The 18,926-nt window shown below is 48.8% G+C and overlaps 1 protein-coding gene across 7 annotated transcripts in view; it reads right to left on the bottom strand.

The window, feature by feature from the left end:
- The window catches only part of KIAA0556 (KIAA0556 ortholog), a 177,565-nt gene that overhangs the window by 107,628 nt on the left and 51,011 nt on the right, over positions 1–18,926 (bottom strand). For 5 of the 7 annotated variants that reach the window (XM_025048349.1, XM_006914049.3, XM_025048350.1 and 2 more), the window contains 3 exons: positions 14,519–14,688; positions 12,277–12,374; positions 656–787 (listed from right to left, as the gene is read on the bottom strand). In XM_025048349.1, the coding sequence (XP_024904117.1) occupies positions 656–787; positions 12,277–12,374; positions 14,519–14,688 (400 nt within the window). Of the gene's footprint in view, positions 1–655; positions 788–11,774; positions 12,155–12,276; positions 12,375–14,518; positions 14,689–18,926 lie in introns of those variants that run through there. The other 2 variants (XM_025048353.1, XM_025048354.1) reach the window with 2 other exon arrangements.

The following is an 18,926-nucleotide window of genomic DNA, read 5'->3' as shown; positions in this document are numbered from 1 at the left end:
ACTCTGAAGGGAAATTGACTGTGAAGAGTTACGGAGTACCCCCTCAAGATGGGGAGAAAAAAAGAAAGAAAGAAATACAATCAAGCACTCACAGTGGAGAAAATTCAGTGCTGGCGGAGCAGGGCGCTGCTCATTCCGAGCACGCGCACACAGGAATATTAATGGAGCTTAATGGCTTGTGAGGGACAGGCAGCCCCGCTGCAGGGAGCTTGGGAGCTTGCAAAGGAAGGAATACGTGTTCATGTAACAGGTGGTACCAAATGGTCAAAGGAGAAGAGGGAACTACCATGCCTCTTTGCTTGAAGGGCATGCATGTATTCTGTGACATGGGGTGGGGCTGGGACTATAACATGCTGAACTTGGCTATACACCAGCCTCTCAGACTCAGAGAAACTCACCACTGTTTGTGCAGCCTCATCCTGAGCAGAGGACCGCTGGGATGATTCGAAAGCGTACATGTGTGTACGTGTTATAAGGAGGTGGGTGTTAAAGGCAATAAAGGACACAGTTTTGTCTCCTGTAAAACCCCATTTCTATGGACGGGACAGGGAAATAAGGTCATTTGAGTCATTCCACAGAAAAGGACTCTTTTCCCAAGGAAGGAAGGAATAAATGACAGAGTGTCCCAAAAGCACTGAGCCAAGGCCAGTCCTACCTGTGGACAATCCCCAGAAGCGTCCTTTGCCTTGACAGTCACATTCCCACATGGCTCAAAATCTTCAGAATAGTCCAGAGGAGGTTCGATGTGGAGCCGAGGACCAGCTTCTGTTCTGATCTGCACAGATTTCTATACACAAGAATTCAGGCTGTTTCAGATACAGTAGTACGAACATCTTGACTCGTCTGGGGGTGAGCACGTTAGGGGCTTCCTGCAAGGCAGGGGCATGTGCACAACTGCAGTCATGCTGTCCCGCACACTGACCCGGCATGATCTCATGCAGGCCAGCCTGGAGGGCTCAAGCCGCCTCGGCTCTAAAGTCTTTACCAGCTCCTACAGCCCAAAGTGGGTTGCTAGAATTTTTTAGGAACTCTTCAGCAGAATTTCAGTAGGTGTTAACCTTCCCAGATAGCTCTGTGATAAAATAAGTTTAAGAAACCCTGGGGCTTTCCTTTAAGACTTCTTGGGGCCTTTAATACGCCCCCCTTCTACCCACCACACACACATGGACAGCTTAAAATAAAACACAGGATGCAGCATTGCTCACTTTTTGGGCCATGGAAAGTGTGTGTGGTAGGGCCTCTCTTCCTCTTAGCATTCCTTGGATCATTCTCTGGGAAAGCCACCCCTTGGCCTGGTATGGCAGACTGCAGGCTGTCCCCCAGTGTCCATTTCCCCTTCTTCCCTTGTATTGCCTTTCCAGATGTGCGCATGGCGTTCCCAGCTTCTCTTGCAGCTGGGGGGACCATGTGAACACATTCTGGCCAGTGAGGTGTAGGGGAGGAGGAGTGTGCCCATAAAGGGAAGGGGACACACGCCCCTTGCCCAACTGGAATGGCGGAGGTGGCGAGCTGCCGAGGACTATGGGAGGAAGCAACGTCCGGAGGACGGTGGTGCGACAAAAGAGTTAGCGCCCGGGTTCTTCCACGACCTCTCGGAGCAGGGTGACTGCTCGCCGCTGAGGTGCTGTGTCAGAGATATCAACTTCCATGTTGTTCAAGTCACTGTTATTTGGGTCTCCCTGTTTCAGCAGCCAAACCTGTACCCTAAGTGATGCACCTGGCATGCACAGTTCTCTACACTCTGGTCCCAGGCCATCCTTCCTGCGTTGATTCCTGCACATGTAGTCACACACCCGACCGCTGGGCCAAGCAGAACTGCTTTCTGTACCCCGAGTATCTGTATTTTTTTCAGTTCAGCATCCATTCCCTGTGCTTTGGGAAACATCCCCCTCTCAGTTCACATGTGGCCCAAGGGCAGGAATGTGACTTGGGACTGGCCAATCAGCCCATTCTACCCATCACTACATGCCCTGGCCAGCTGGTTCAGGGATGGGAATGGACCTACGGCAGCCGATGAGAGTAGCCTTAGGATTCTGGCTAGAGCTGTGGGGAAGAGGTGCTCCCTTCCTGCAGGGGTGCTAAGCCAGGGACCATCGTGCCCCAAAACAGAGGTAAAGAGAGCTGAAAGACTGAAGCAGAGTCCCGATGGGTCCTTGGAACCAGCCATGCCTGAAGCAAGACACTGCTGAAACTTCCTTTTTCACGTAAGCCATTGTGAATAGGGTTTGTTATTTGTGACAGTCCTGACCCTTGCCCGTGTCCTAAACTCCCTCACCTCTATGCCTTTGCTTATGCTGTTCTCTCAGCCTTAATGCCATTCTCCCAAATCTTCTCCATGTATCCGAATCCTAACTAAGATGTGGAGACACTCTGCCCACCCAGTAGCTATCCACTGTCCTCTCCATCCTTACTAACAGAACCCAACTGTTGAGGTAGTAGTGTGTCTCTTTAAGACAGTCGCACTGCTAGTGGCCCTTACAGCTAGGGATGGCCCTGTGAGCCAGATGTGAGTAGCTGGAAGTCTGCAGGTAGAGCTAAGAAAGCCACTGTTTTCTTGCTAGCCAGGACTCACTCAGTGACACAGGACTTCTGCCCTTTATCCTTCTACCCTTCTTCCTGATGGAATGTGGATGTGATATATTTGGGTGCAGAGCAGCCACCTTGTGAGAATAAGGAAGAAAGCCACACAAGAAGGATGACCCTGTGGAAAATAAGGAGGAGCCTGGGCCCCTGGCTGCCTCCAAATGCCCTGTTCATGTGAGAGGAAAAAAAAAAAAAGTCTTTAAGCCCAGTGTCCAGTGTCAGTTCCGTGTAGCTGAGCTGAGTCCTAATTGCTAATCCTCCTTCGGGCACTTGTCATATATATTTTTTGTGGTTCTATTAGAGTTGCTAATGTGTGGTGAAGGGCCTGGGTTCTAGACTCAGGCAGACCAGTTTGATTCCTGGAACTCTGATGCTTATTCCCCATGCAACCCTGGGCGAGTCCCGCATCTGTTAAAGTGGCACTAATGACACCTTCATCACAGAACTGCTGTGAAGATGACTCACACCTCCTCCCAAGTGAGTGTTTCGTCCCTCATGACCCCTAGAAGCAAGTCACCTGTGTCGCCTGGTAATCAAACAAAGAAACTGCCACGTGTTCCACTGCTGGAGTCAGCAGGCTGTGCTGGACTTGGTGCAGGGCTGGGACGGAGTAGTGCAAGAGAGGCATCCAGGGAGCGATATTTAAGGAGGAGCTCCCTCCCAGGTGCCCTGCAAATGCACGAAGCCGAGAGTGAGGGCCTCCTTAAATTTCCTGCCCTGGGCCTCCCTGGCGCGGCCCTGGTGCTAAGAGGTTCGCCAAGCCACATTTCTACCCGTTTGAGCGATATGATCTAAACCGTGCATTTATCCTCACACCCCGGCAGCGGCAGCGCTGGAACCATTCACACGGTGAGATTCAGCTTCTCCATAAGCTAGTGAACTTAGCTGTCAGCTGGATGAAGCAGAACACGGGGCCTGGAGCCTTGGTGTCTCGCAGGACATTCAATAGTTGGGACAGAACGCCTTCCTCACCCATGGCTGCACTGCCCCCATCCCTATCGGTGCCCTCACCCTCGGTGCCATGTCACTTACAGACCGAGTGCCACTCCAAGTGCTTCAGTGCATTTATTTGCTCATTTAGTCCTCACAGGAACCCTGGGGGGAAACCGAGGCACGAGTCTGTAAGCCATTTGCCCAAGGTCACACAGCTAGAGGGCTGCAGAGCCTAGATCTGAACCCCAGCAGCACGGTTCCAGGGGCCTTGCTCTAAATCAGGGATGAGCCAATGTTTCCTGTAGAAAGTAAATATTTTCGGCTTTGCCAGTCACGTGGTCTCAATATTGCTTATGATATTCAGCTGTCCCATTTTAGCTTGAAAGCAGCCATGGATAATACCTGAACAAATGGGGATGGCTGTGTCCCCAAAACACTTTATTTGAAAAAATAGACTGTGCCTAGATTCGGCTCAAGAGCTGTAGTTTGCTGACCGACCCCAGTTCTGAACTACCACACTATACAGCCACGCCCCCTCACCCACGGGCGTCCCTCCCAAGACCCTGGCAGATGCCTGAAACCGTGGATAGTACTGAACCCTATATAAATCATGCTTTTTTCTTATATATATACCTACGATAAAGTTTAATTTACAAATTTGTCGCAGTAAAAGAGTAACAACAACAATAATAAAATAGAACAAATTATGGCAATATATTGTAATGAAAGTTATGTGAACGTAGCAGTATTAAGTAAAATAAGGGTTACTTGCACACAAGTACTGTGATACCTTGACAGTCATCTGATAACTGAGATGGCTGCTAAGTGATGAAGAGGCAGGCAGCGCGTACAGCACAGAGACGCTTCATGCCCCAAGTGGGATGGAGCGGGACTGTGTGAGATTTCCTCATGCTACTCAGAACAGCACACAATTTTAGAATTTATGACTTATTTCTGGAATTTTCCATTTAATATTTTTGGACTGCAGTTGACTGTGGGTAACTGAAACCTCAGAAAGTAAAACTGTGGATAAGGGGGGTTTGCTATATTGCTCCCAACAGACACATGAAGAATAAATGTGCCCAGCCTGTACTACAGTGGCCTCTGGGGATAACAGAGGAAAATTAAGGAATTTCTTGAGACTATCTAACACTCAAAAAAGGGGGCAGGGACTGAGCATGTGTTCCCGTCTGTTGGTAAAAGCACCCCGGTTTTCTTTTGGAAAATCCTCCCCTGCCACACCCCTAACCCAAGTATTCACATGGAACTGAGTCCAGGGGTGGGTTGAAGCATATGACCCAGGCCTGGTCAATCTGAGCATTAGACCCCATTGACCCACAGTGACTGGATGATTGGGTTCAGGGGGCAGGGACTGAGCATGTGTTCCCGTCTGTTGGTAAAAGCACCCCGGTTTTCTTTTGGAAAATCCTCCCCTGCCACACCCCTAACCCAAGTATTCACATGGAACTGAGTCCAGGGGTGGGTTGAAGCATATGACCCAGGCCTGGTCAATCTGAGCATTAGACCCCATTGACCCACAGTGACTGGATGACTGGGGAGCCAAAGAGCTTAAATAGCAGGGTGAGAGACTGTAAGTTGGGAGATGCAGGTGGCCATCTTGGTACCATGCAGGGCAGCATGGGGAAAAGCAGAGTTGAGAGCTGGCCTGAGCACCTGGATCCAGCCATGCCTGAATGAGGTTTCCCATTGGCAAGTAAGAGAATTGGGATTCATGCAGCTCTACTGGTCTGATCTGAATTATAAATATGAGGAGAAGCTCCAGTGTTCAAGGAAGAGCATCACGTGCCTCTCTCTCTTCCACAACTTTCCCATTCTCCTTTTCCCCTGAAGTATCCCTGTCCCTTCCCAGGAGCTTAGCTCAACAGCTTGCCTTGCTCGGCTGTCAGGTGATAGGTTTGCAGTAGGTAATAAGGCACTTAAACAATACTGACTGTATACAAGGTTCTGGAAACATGTCAATATACAAAAAAATTTAAAAACCAATGCCCTGGCCCATCAAAAAGTTCACATGGCACACATAAGGAAAGGGTTTATCAAACAACATGCAACGAAATTAACGTGGTCCGGAAAGAGTTTCTAAATGCCGAGGGGGTATGAAAGAGGGGAATAAATAGTCCTTCCATCTGGCTGGCTCACCCACCCCAGCCCCGGGGAGCCACCCCTGCCACCACCGGGAGAAGACGGAGAGCAGCCCTACCCACACAAAGATGCCCACCTCCCCAGGAGGAGCACAAGGCTAGCAGGTTCCAGCCCAGCCTCCAGGCGCATCAGCTCCCTGCCTCCCATCTTCACACCCTCACAAAGATGATGCCCAAGCTCCTGGCTGGCTCCCCGCCCCACATGCTGCTTTACCCCGTAGTGGGCGTTTCTAGCAGCTGCTCTCTCCTGCCCACTTGCAGTCCCCAGAGCTGGGTAGGTCCCTGCAGTATCAACGATAGACCAAGACAAGATTTAAAAGCCTTAACAACAACAACAACAAATAAAATTTAAAAATAATAAATAAATAAAGTTCAGAGGGCAGTATTTATGAGTAATTCCAGATAGTATTTCCATGATGTTCATGTTGGATATATTATGTTATGCTTTTGGGGTTATTCTGGCATACTGGCCCGGAATACAAAAAAAAATAAAGTTAAAATGAAATAAAATAAAATGAAATGAAATAAAATAAAATAAAAGCCTCAACACTCAAATATCCATGTTCTAGTTTGCCGGCCCAAGGCCAGCTTGTTTTGTACTCAACCATACTTAGGTCAGTGTTGTGCCCAAAGCTATTTATGTGCATCTGCTGCCCCTCTTGGAAAAGTGTTCCTAGAGGTGTGCATTAAAGTTTACTATCCGTTAGAAAAGAAGGTCAAGGCTGGGACTGCCTACATGGTTGTGCAGGTTGTGTGGTACGCAAATGGCTCCCTCTAGAGGTTGGAGGCTCTGAAGCTACGGAGTGGGGAGTAAGTCTACCTTATTTGATATTTAATTCTCAGATTTGTCTGATCTCTTACAAATAGTAGTGCTTGACACTCTGTGTCATGCAAGGTCACTGTAAAGGCCAGCCCATTATGGGCTGTTTCATTTATTGTCCTCGCTGCAGGTGTTTTCAAAACTCAAAAGAGGAAAACAAAGGAAAGGGCCCCCCACACTTCACATTTTCACTTGCGAGCTTTCCTGTTGGTGCTTAAGCTGCCTAGCCCACAACAGGAAACCAGATACAGCAATGGAGCAAGAGCAAAGCCTTTGCTGTAATAATTGCAATGATCTTGCTTTCCAGGCCTTTAAAGAAAGCCCACCCCACAGTAAATTGCTGGAAGGCCAATCCCTTCACTACCAATTTAATGCTAAGAGCCAATGACTTTCATCAAATCTGACAGCATTTTGGTAAACGACGGCTCTGTTGATTAGGCCGCTGTCCACCCAAGTATTACAAGCCTGAGGAAGCCATAAATCTTAATCCACAGATAGCAGCAGAAAGATCTAAGGCTGAGAAGTGTGTGTGAGGGGGTGAGGGGGAGGACAGTACCAACCAGAGCCCATTCATCACCACCGCCATTCCACAGTCCAGGTGGCAGCTCAGAAGCCCAACACAGGCGCCATTTGCCTCCCTGGCTTCCCTCAGAACTGGGGAGTCCCAAGAGGGTTTCGCAGGTGGAGCCGGTCAGCCTCTAGGCCAGCATTTAGCTGATTGTCACTTCCTGGCCCAGGGATCCTCGGGTCTGTGTGCCTGGGGCACCCCTTCCATCAACGGCAGCTCTACCTAAAAGTGCTTCCTAGTTGCTGGGCAAGATCCTAAGAAGGGAACTCTGTTCCACTGGAAGAGACAAAGGTATTAGGCTTGGTTAGCAGAAGGGAGATGTGTGACTCAAGAGAATCTGGGGGAGATGTTGAGAAAAACTGGCAAGATAACAGGTTGGAGAGAGCAGAGATGCGATGGGGAGGAGAGGCTGTGACTGCAGGGCTCACTGCACTGTGACTGCTGTGCCCCTGCTGACCTGGCCAGTGCAGATGCACAAAGTAACGACGTGACCCCTGTCTCCCCTGCTGGGCACATCCATTCAGGAGTAACTGCAGAACTGACAGGGCTGTGGTTCCTTTCCAGATGGGGTGGCTTTTGAAAATTGGCCACCACTGACCACTGGGGACTCTTGTTACCTTGACCACTCTGTCTACCCTGGGCTACCTCTAAGGGCAGTGGAACCCACTCAAAAGGGTAGAAAGACTGTCTTCATCTCTATTCCACCCACCCAAAATCTATCCCCAAGTTCTCGAATCACGGGGACCCTTGCTTCTTAGCTCCACTACTTGAGCCGAAGGAAACCTATCCAGTTCCTCTTCCTCATGACGATAAAAACAGTGCAGTTGGCACATGAAGTCCATTTCCAGTCCTGCCTACAGCCTCCTCCATGGAAGCTAGAGGACCCAGTCCCTGCTCAAGGAGCAGCCCTAGGGCAGGTAGGCTTTGAATCATCAGACCTGGCCCCCACCTCCAGTCACAGCCAATCCAGGCAGGAGTAGGGGCCTCGTCCAGGCTGACCTGCAGCCAGGCCATGACCCAAGTAACAAAGAAGGGCTGAGAGATTCAGATAGCCTCTCTCTTGGAAAATGACAACAGACGAAAACTGAGAGAGCGAAGAACTGTCATAGAGAAAACCCGATGGGTCAGAAAAGCTGAAGTGATAAAGGAAGCTAGGGGTAGGGATCAGAGGGGCGAGGGTGGGCTGGGGAAGCTTGGTAGAGAGAAAAATGTAATGAGTTAGGCTTACAGGGAGCCCTGCTGCAACAGCTTCCTGCCTGGTCCTCATGCAGCCACCTGGCCCTATCAGCAGCTCTTCTACATACAGCAGCTGGGAATCTTTCCAAAACAGGAGCCCAAACATGTCACTCTCCTATTAAAAACCCTCCAGGGAATTCCTCACACTTAAAATAAAAGCTGAACTCCTTCCCAGGCCTTCCAGTCCCAGTGTGATCCAGCCCTGTGACCCCCGACCCTCACATCCGCCCTCTCCACCTCTGTGCACAGGCCGCCCCCGCCTCCTTTCAGCCTTGCCCCACTTTCCATCACCCTCCCTGTGCCCTCCACTGGGAGACTCTCCCACCAGACCTTCCTGGGGCTGCCTCCGTCTCACCTTCAGGTGTCAGCTCAGATGTGGGCCCTGGGAAAGCCTTTGTGCCCCCCACCCCCCGCAGAATAACTCTTCCCCCAGACACTGTCCATCTCATTCCACACTCTGCTCTCCCTCACGGCACTTGTTTATTTGCTTGCTTGTTTGCTTCTGGTCCTTTGCCTCTCCACCCATGCCCTGTTAATGTAAGCTGCGGGAGAGCAGGCCCAGCCTGCTTCACTCGGGAGCTCTGACTGCAGCACCTACAATCGTCCAAAATTTATTAGGTGCTCTGCTCAGTAAATGATGATGGAATAAACGAAGGGCTGAATGAGGTGTCCACACAGACCACCCTTAGCATCTGCCCCTCCACTGATTACAATGGTCATACCACCAACTGACATTTCCTCTGTGCCAGCCCCTCCTTGAAACGCCCGCCAAACACTGCCTTGTTCAAGTCTCGTTAACTACGCTATGAGGCAGTACCATTACCGACCCAACTTACGGATGAGAAAATGGGCACCACGAGGTTTAGCAACTCGTCTAGGGCTGTACGACCTGCACCCGGGTGCCTGAGCCTGTGCTCTTAACCACATTTCTCTGGGCTTGTCTGTCACCTGCTGCCAAGGATTCCTACCTGAGGCAGCGGAAGCAGACAACTCCTGCTAATGAACCACCTGTGACAGACCCTGCACACACTCCTTTCCAGCAGCCAGGGGAGGTTTTACTGATGACGAGTCCAAAGCTCAGGGAGGTCACATTGCTGGCTCTGGGGCAGACAGCTAAGGAGTCTGTCTGACTCCAAAACCCTTTCTCTTCTAATCCCCAAGGGTCATAGGTTCAAATGTCTCAAAGAGCCAGGCGGGAAATGGAAAGGTGGGAGCCACTGGGTACAAGAGAAATAGTAGCAGAGCAGGTAACAACTGCAACTACCACCGGGCCTCAGCTCTGGGGTTCTGAAGGGAGTGGTGGGGACTGCGGCACGTGGGCAGGCTGGTGACCTATCTAAAGAGGGTGATCGCTCCTCGGCTCCCACTAGTGGCTGTTTTATGGGAGGACAGCTCAACCTGGGGGCCAGATCTTTCCATTCTTCCAGAGAAGGAGGAATTGAGCTTCTTAAAAAATATATAAAATCTTTTTAATTTAAATGTTAGCAAACGACTAAGCCTTTTTAAATTGTGTGCATTCAAAACACATTATCTGAAAGGCAACTTCGGCCCATGGGCTTGAAGCTGCTAACTCTGGAGCCCAACGGGCCGGTCCTCTGTATGTCTGAGAAGAGTTGTTGCTTCTTCCTCCCAGGTTAGCAGCTCCCGTGTCCTCACACCCGAATCTTCCAGGGCAGGAATGGAGCTTTATGTGACTTGTTTTTAACTCCAGAGCCCTGCCTAGTGTCTGGCCCAGGGTAATAAATGTCTGTTAAATTAACAGATGACTTCTTTCTCGACATGGCTTCCAGTCCACTCGCCACTGCTGAATGCTCCCGAGTTTGTCTATATCTCTATATCTATATCTCTGAGGGGTGGTCCCCAGAGGACCACATGCAGGTAGAGCAGAGTTGATGTGGTAATGGTGGGGGGGGGGTAGATCGACCCCCCAGCACCCAATCCACTCTCCTGTTAGGGTGCCTTTTTGTTCAGAAGAAGCCGAAAAGCCAGACCCTGGGTTTCCCAGACTCCCTTTCAGCCGTGGTTCTGGAAGCGACTTAGGTGAGTGGATCAGATGGCCTTATACGAGGCGGGGAAAGCAGAAGCGAGGTGGAGAGGCTGTTACTGTGCTCAGCACAGTGGCAGAGGCCTGGGCTTTTCAACAATGTTCTACCCTGGCTGGACAGGCTATGGGCAGGATCCTCCTTCACAGCATTGCTCTAGCAGGCACAGCATCACTCTGAGGCTAATGGGTGTGGCAGTACTTCCTAATGCCTGGATTGCAGCTAAGATGACACACTCCTGATGCTGAACCTCCACCTTCCCTACAAGGTTCTACATAGCAGTTTTTCTGGCGGGCCCAAGCTAGGATGCCAGGCACCATTCCTGCAGGCCCAGCTCAGCCCATCCTCTCGTCAGCCCATTTTAAAATACTGCACCTGATCCCCTGCATTACATTCATCTCTGATTAAAATAGCCTGAGTGATCTCTATTGTTAGGCATCAGCTGACCCCTGACTGATACGGTGCAGAAGGACAATTATAGCATGCATGGCATCAGGAAGCCAGGAAATTAGCCATGATTAGGCCCTGTGAAGTGTGGGACCACAGGGAGAGACTGGAGAGGGATGCTAATTATCTTAGGCTAAGTCTTTTAAATTGCACAGACTCTGGGGCAGCCATTAAGTCACAGTCTAAGATGCAAATATGGCTCCTGATAATAGAAGGCACTCAAAACAACTAGAAGAAGTGGAGAAAGGCCTCATTAATGAGAAATTAACATTCATTGCTGGGGACAAAGGAAGCCTCCAGACTGTGTGCCCTGTAGGCCTTGCTCATCAGCACTGGAGCTAGCTGGCAGGAACACCCTTCCTCATTGAATCAGAGACCCACAAATGCCTGTGCAGAGAAGTGGGAGACCACTGGGCTTGGAGTTACACGTCCAGTGTTCAAACTTCAGCCCACCCTTCTCCCTTAGGAGCTGTGTGACTCTAAGTCTGGGCCTCAATTTATTCAGTGGCAGGATGACAATACTTATGGAACTGCAGGGTTTTTGCAAAGATGGCCTGATAAAGCCTATGAAAGCATTTACTACAGGTCCATACGTACGGTACAGTGTAAAACATTATAAGGCAGTGCTTTCTAATCCTAGTGAGCACAGGATCAAAGAGTATATCAATCCACCCTTGCTTAACCCTCACCTCAGGCCAAGTAAGAGGTACTCTCTGGAGGCGGGGCCTGAGCATCAGTATTTTAAAATGTCCCAGGCAATTCCAAACTGCAGTGGGGTTGTGACACACTGATCCCGGGAGGGTGTGAGCAACTGCAACGTAAGGGCCAAGGACCATAAAGGCAAGAACACCGAGCCTGGGGCCACAGATTTGGGTTTGAGTCTGGATTCTGCCATTTCTTGGCAATTGACCTTGGAAAGTTCACTTAACTTTTCTGAGCATTCATCTCCTCAGCTCCCTTAAAAGAGGAAGGATATTGGAACTTACCTTGTAGGTCTGCTGTGAGGGCAAAGGGGGGGAGTCACGTGGGAGCTGAGCCCTCACCTGGCACCTGGTGGGGGCTCAAAAATACAAGCTGCTGGTAGCAGTGACCTCAGCAGCAACCGAAGCGGCATCCCAGGTCTGTGGGGCAGAGGCTTTGTCTTAGTCACCTACTGCATCCCTAGCATCTAAGGCTGTGCCTAGCACATAGTAGGTGCTCATCTGATACAACAGCTGTATGAATGAGTCATCACAGCAGGGTTGTGAGTCTGACCTGTGACACTCTCGCGTGGGGCTGGGTGGCCCCATCCAGAAAAAAGGGCTCCTCTGGTCTCTAGAGGCCAGCACCACACGCAGAGAGGGCACCACTGCAGTGCCTGGCCAGACCACCACCATGCATGGCGATTCCAAACTCCCTAATTAAGTTTCTGTTCCCTCGATAACCCAGCTCCTTATTCTAAAGTGTGGACTGAGGCCACCGTCTTGACTCCGCCCAGCATTTCCAGACCTGGTGCCATCCTCGGCGCTGGACTTTGCTGGGGGCTGTCCGTGAACTGCGTCTTAAAGCTTCTTCAGCTTCTTGAAACAGGGTTCTTCGTCCACAATCTGCACCAGAAATGAGGGAGGAGACTCGTTGAGGCGCCGATGACAAGTTCACACCGATGGCAGTTTTGTAATTTACATCTAAAATACACATCAGTGTGCCCACAATCCCATATGCGAAGCTAATCACTGTAGCATGGTTTGGAGCAGCAAGGCATTAGAAACAAGCTAAATGCCCAGCAAAAACAGAATAATAGTAAGTCATGGCACCTCCATATTATGGAATAATATGTATAATAATATACAGCCAAATCGAGCAGGTCAATATACAAAAGGAACAGTCACCAAGGGCACAGGTCAGTGTGCACAATAGGCCAGGATTTGTGGAAGAGAGGGGAGAAATATGTGTTGAATGGGTGAACATACTGCTGGTGGCCCTAATACTGAGACTCCTATTATCTGTCCCTCCCTGAAACCCAGACTCAAAAAAGACTGCTTCTCCGAAGGAGCAACAGATCTCTGGACTCCTCTACCAGGAAAGCCAGGAGAGGCATCCCATTTCCCTCCTTTCCCCGGGGTCTAGGAAACACATGCTAACCTCCAAACTCAACTGCCACCACTCCCCTAGGGAAGGTTTGTGGATATCACTTTCGCCTTTTGTCACCTTGTTGTTGTTTTGACTTTCACTATTTATGAATGGCTTGGGATCTTACCATGCCAGTAAGGCAAAGAATTAGAACAGCACAAATCAAGATTATTGTGTGCCGGATACTTTATATTTCTTAATTTTCCCGGCAAACCTGCAAGGTGGGCATAATTATTCCCCTTTTCCAGAACAGGAAACTGAGGGTCAGAGAGAACCCAACTCCCAGAGGTCTCAGAGCAAGAAAGTGGCAGAGCTGGGTTCGACCCCAGCTCTGCCTCATTCCAAATCCTTTTCTCGTAACTTGGTTGCACACCGGCCTCTCATACACAGCAGCCTGCCTTGAAGGGCACTCTGGCACCCTAGGATAGGCATACTCATTGGAGCTATTTTAAAGATGAGGAAATAAAGGCATCAGGAGACAAAATGGCTACCCCTAAGTAACACGGCCAAACTGGGACCTGACTCCATGTGATCTGCCATTTCATTCATTCAACCACCAAACCATTGTTGGTACCTATCGTGGGCCTGTCACTAGGTTGGGTGTTTTCTATTCCACTTTCTACTTCAGTTCACAGACTTTCTGTGCTTTTATCATAGGACACACTGTTAGGTGGCTAGTCAGACATGAGCAATAGGGGCCCAGCCTAGAGACCGCACAAAGAACACCCCGATGGTAGCAGAATTCTGGGTAAGCACATGTGCACTAGGCAAAGAGTTATATAGCAGCCAGGTGTCAATCAAAATGACCTCACTTGCCAATCACCTAGGAATGCCTTTGAAACCACCCATTACAGCCCAAATATGAGACAGACATTCCCACTTCTGGGCCTTTCTTTTTGGCCCCTTTTTTTGCCCTCTCGTTGTTGTAGTTGTTAGTATAGCGCTCTGTTGCAGCTCTCATTGCAGGGACCATGCGCCTCCTTGGGCCTCCTTGGGGCGTTCTTTGTCTTTCTAAAATATGCTTTTAATAAAACTATTAAACCTCAATGACCTGTGATTCTTCACAGCCTTCGTTTGAGGGAGAATCAAGGGAAAATACTAACTACCCTTCTGCTCCGTCTTATCCATCTCCCTCCCCCTGCCGTTGGGGCGACACAGAATTCCTATGGGCCCCAATGGTGACAACATGAACGCCGTTTAAGAATGCACAGAGTACAGAGTACGTAAATTCAAAACTGAACAGTGGAATTCAATATCACACAGGGCGGTTAGGTTTTGAAGTAAAGACATATCGAGGGAAAATCAGGCATAATCAGAATTATCCTAGATGTTTCTTTAAATTACAGGTAGTTAAGTCCTAGGAAATATAAAAGCCAAGAATCTACTGCTCTGGACACCTTTGCCCTGGGGCAGTGGAGGCCAAGACGAGTTTAAAAAGGAATAAAGAAGGATTTTCCTCTCCTTCTCACTCTCCCGCTCCCTATTTTTGGACGAGTGGGTATAGTTAACTTGTTTAGGTTAACCAGTTATTTGCTGGTAAGTTTATGTTCATAGGATGCGGCTCCGTTGTTCCTAATTAGTTAACAGAGCTGTTGCTTGGCCTGGAAGGGCCTGCACTTACCTTGTGTCCCCTCGGCATGTGATGCACTTCTGGAGAAGTCGGAGTGGACGGCTTTCCGCGGCGACGTCTTCAGCTCAGAATTGGCCCCGTTGACATAGACAGAGAACCCCTGCTCCAAGTGCTCCAGTCTCAATTGCATAGGGTCCTTGGTTTTCAAATGCTTTAATATCCTAAAAGAGAAATGATTGTTTGCTCCTCGTTATATGAGCCTGGGCCACCGCCCACCCCCACATGGGGGGAGAATTGCTGCTCTGATATAACCAGAGGCCGGGTGGCAGTCCCCAGCTGTTTGTGTACAAACAGCCTCTAAGAAGCCCATTACGCACAAGGAGAAGCAGCCAAGCAGCCGAGGGAAAACTGTTTCAGGCCCTGCAGGGGTGTTTCTGCTTTTGTTCTGAGTCTCAAACACATGTAAGCAAAAATGAAGGCGCAAGTCCTCACCCCATGGCGGCTGAGACAGAAAGCAGGCATGTGTGCACACTGCCACACAGCCTGGATTCCCTGGCATCATCCTAATGTTGTGCATTTATTTCTACTTTGTGTGGACGACGGCGCTTTGTTTAATGTTTAAGCAAACGTGGTTTAGGGTCTAAGGCTTCGTGAGAGAGATTTCACATAGCACCCACAAGTCAGAAAACATCCTTTGGCAGACCAGGCGGACTGATATTTTTGCTTCAGTAAATAAATGAGCTCTCAAACATTCACCCCTGATATCTCGAATGTCATCACTTTATACTCTGATACAGTTAAAAATATATCAGTGCAGGCTTTTGTTCAAGATTATCACACCCTTTGGCTAAAAGGGTCTTGGCCTGAGCATGGCTAGGTCTCCAGTTCAGTTCTCTCTAAAGCCCAGCCTCACACCTAAGGCTTGGTCCCTTCCCCACCCCTGATACTGCGCTGTCATGAACAGTATGCAGTGTCCTCTTTGGCCCCTCTAGAACTGTTCCCATCTGGCACCAAACCCTTCAGTGTCATCACAAACACCTTTATGCTACCCCCCCCATCAACCAGATTTATTTTAGCACAAGGAGGAATACAGATAACTGTCGAACCAACATAGCAACAGGTGTGCATCCTCCTCAGTGATGAAATAAGTTCCTACCAGATTAGCGAAATGCAAATTTTAAAACATAAAAGTAATCACATAAAGGGTGTGTACCATATGCTGAACTCTGTCCTTTATGTCAACAGTCAATTCTCATTATTCTGAGTAGCTATATTCTACAAAGTTGCCTCGGACACTGAATTAGTGAACAGTGAACCATTGCTCCTTGGGGAAAATATAGGATTTGGTTCCTGCAAGCCTCTGGTCACAACATTTTCATCAACTGATCAATATATAAGGTGTGTTTTTGTTGAAAGCACCTTATCCAATATAGAGCTGATTCATTAACACCAAACTCATAGCCAGGAGCACTGTAACTCAGGCCTGAATGAAGCTTATCTAACGCATGTATTTTCTCGGTAGAGAACGTCACAGCCTCCTCCTACTTAGCAACACTACTGAGCATTCAGCACTATGCTGGCTTAAACATAGCAGAATCACCAACAAAATCACAAGAATGTGGAAAACATGGCCCTAGGTATACCGCAAAAAGGACTTTGTTTACAGTATAAAAGCTGAAAGAAGAAGGTAGAGTGTCGCCTAACCCTACACTTCATCTGTACCTGTGTCAGGCAACAAAAATTTTTTGCCACTCTGAAAACGCCTTTGAATGACCGTGAAAGCACTCCAAGTATTCATTTTGGACTTACAAATAAATTTTAGTGAGTAAATGAATTCATGAGTACAGACTCTGTGAATACGAGCACTGACATTAATCTTCACGACCACCAATGGGGTAATTACGTTTATTATCCCCATTTAATAGATAAGGAAACTGAGGCACAGAGAGGTTAAGTAACTCGCCCAAGGTCATGGTGTCAGGGTTAGGATGCAAACTTAAGCAATTTGGCTCCAGAGTCTTCACCACGAAGAAGACAACTTCTAAAGCTAGCAAGATTATATTGAACTTGGCAAACTTAAGACACTGCTGGTAACTCACAGAACCTCCTCAGAAGTAATATGAAAATATGGAAAATGCTATATGGTTGGTATTTGCCCGGTAAGCACATTCCAGCAAATTGTTTCCAGGTCAGGAACAACGGTCAACATTTGATCATAACAAAACCCTGAAAACAACCCAAATGTCCAACGACAGAGAAGTGGGATCTGGGATCTCATGCAGCCATTGTAATTATGAAGAATCCGTCGAAATGCAAGGGGTCGTTTGGAATCTGTTCAGTGGGAGAGGGGAGTGTGAAAAAGGCAGAATAAAAATGGTACATTTGTGGTAAGCGCAAAGTTGGAAAAAAAACTATGTTTGCGGCCCCAGAGTAGAAGGTGATAAAAATTAAATCATTTGTTAAGGTAGAGTAGTAGCATTATGGGTGATTTCTGTTTGCTTTTTAAATGTTTCTCGAGCTGTTGCTACATCCATCTTTTCAACCATCGTGGCAGGAACATTTATTACAGACTGCTTATCTCTTGCCAGCCTCAGAAACCTAGGAGATGCTAGGTTGTGGGGCTATTGTGGGGCAACAGCATAAAACAGAAGGAAAACACAAGTAGCTAAGAGACAGTTTCCAAACACAGCACTAGCCGTACGCGCTCGCTGGAGCAAACAGTCACAGGGCTCTGTGGGCATCAGCGGCCTCCAGGGAGAGACCGCAGGGAGCCAGGCCCTGGGAGGCCCCAGCACGGGCGGGGGCGGAAAATTTGACCACCAGGTGGAGAGTGCCTGCCTCCACTTCCCTCCGGAGACCACTCTGTCCCTTGATGCCACCTTAATGATTAAGGTGGCATCCCATTCCCTAGGATCTGGGGCTGGTGCTCCCTGTGGGCCTCGCCTCTCTTTAAGCAGGATGATTTATGAAAATGTGGATTTATGAAGCTGATAAATAAGGAGATAATTATTCAAACTGTGGAAGGAATCGCTATAGGAACTCCTCTGCTGCAGCTGAGCGCATCAGTAATATTCACATGACATCAAAGAAAAGTCGGTTTTTTTAAATTGATAGCCTGCTTTGCATACAAAGTTGTCCTAGGTGAAGGGGATTCAGAAAAATCAGATTCAGTTCCTGCCCTATCAAAGATGGAGCCCCTGCCCTCTACTGCCCGGTCACACCCTATTCTCGCATGAGTTATCTTTGTTTGATAGCACATGTCTCAGTTTTCATGCTACAGTATAGAATCTGTGTGTCTGTTTATTCCCAGATGCCATCAGAATCTGAGCCCCTGGGCATAGGGTCCATGCTCAGTGCGAGAAATGGTGAGGAATGCTCTCAGTATCTATTTCTGGAACAAGTGGCCCCGAGGAACTCCAGGTCTAGCAGAGAGAGAAGACTTGGATGTGCATCCTATTAACAGCTACCGTGAATCTAATGCACAGTGCAGGCGTCATTTCATTTTATCCTGTATTGAGCTTTGAATCACTTGTACAGAGAGCTCTTTTTTACACAAAAGACAGAGTGAAGGCTCCAGGAGTTAGAGCACAGGGTGTCATAGGGAGTGACGGGGGACATGACACACTTGATGGCTGGGTGGTCAAGGCACAAGCAGGGACCCAGGTGGTGAAAGGACTTAGCTGAGCTCAAAGGGTGGGTGGCAACTGCTCATGGACCTAAGTGTGACTGAGTTCAGGAGTGAACTATCTCGGTCTCTAAGCGCTGACATTGCTGCGTGACTGGACTAGCCACATGGCTCCTCGGAACCTCAGTTACTCAAAGGGCCAACCGAGAGGTTCTCTAAGGGTGAGGCATTCAAGGATTACCTGGATGTCAGCTCAGGGGAAAAGCATGTTTAACATTAAAATGATGAAGGTGATGATGAAGAAAGCGCCCTTGGGTGATGGAATTACCATGGACCTTCAGGTACCTTGTCTTGCTTAAAACCCTTCTTGGCTGTGGGATCTAGGCCTTACCACTGGCATATTTGATTAATGAACTTGTTCAAGGTCAAGAAAGCCAAGGACGTAGCCAGATTTAAATTCCAGTCTGCAAGGCACCAGAGCCTGTCTGTCAGCCACTCATTCTGCTGTCTCCTCACCATGCCACAGGGGTTTTGAGCAAGGAGGCTTCAGAGAAAGAGCAGTGGCTTCCAGCTGGGAGTGTCCTGGAGTGTCCTGAGTTGAGTCCGGCCTTGGAGCATGGAGAAGCAGAGGGCAGTGGTGCAAAAAGCCTACCATTCCTCCTGGAACCTGAGTGGCCCAGAAATTCTGATACTTGTCCTCTAAGATGTCACCACCCCTATGCGTAGAGGACAATGTGTGGAGGACGAAGCTCCATACTGGAGACTCTGCCATTTCCCTAGCTTGTGTGACCTGGGGAAAGTCCTAGGTTTCCTCTTCTGCAAAATGAGAACAGG

The sequence above is a fragment of the Pteropus alecto genome, unplaced genomic scaffold, assembly GCF_000325575.1.
Source record: "Pteropus alecto unplaced genomic scaffold, ASM32557v1 scaffold44, whole genome shotgun sequence".
NCBI classification, from domain to species: Eukaryota; Metazoa; Chordata; class Mammalia; order Chiroptera; family Pteropodidae; genus Pteropus; species Pteropus alecto.
Note: the sequence above shows the minus strand (reverse complement) of the source record. Positions and strands in the feature narration are given on the sequence as shown.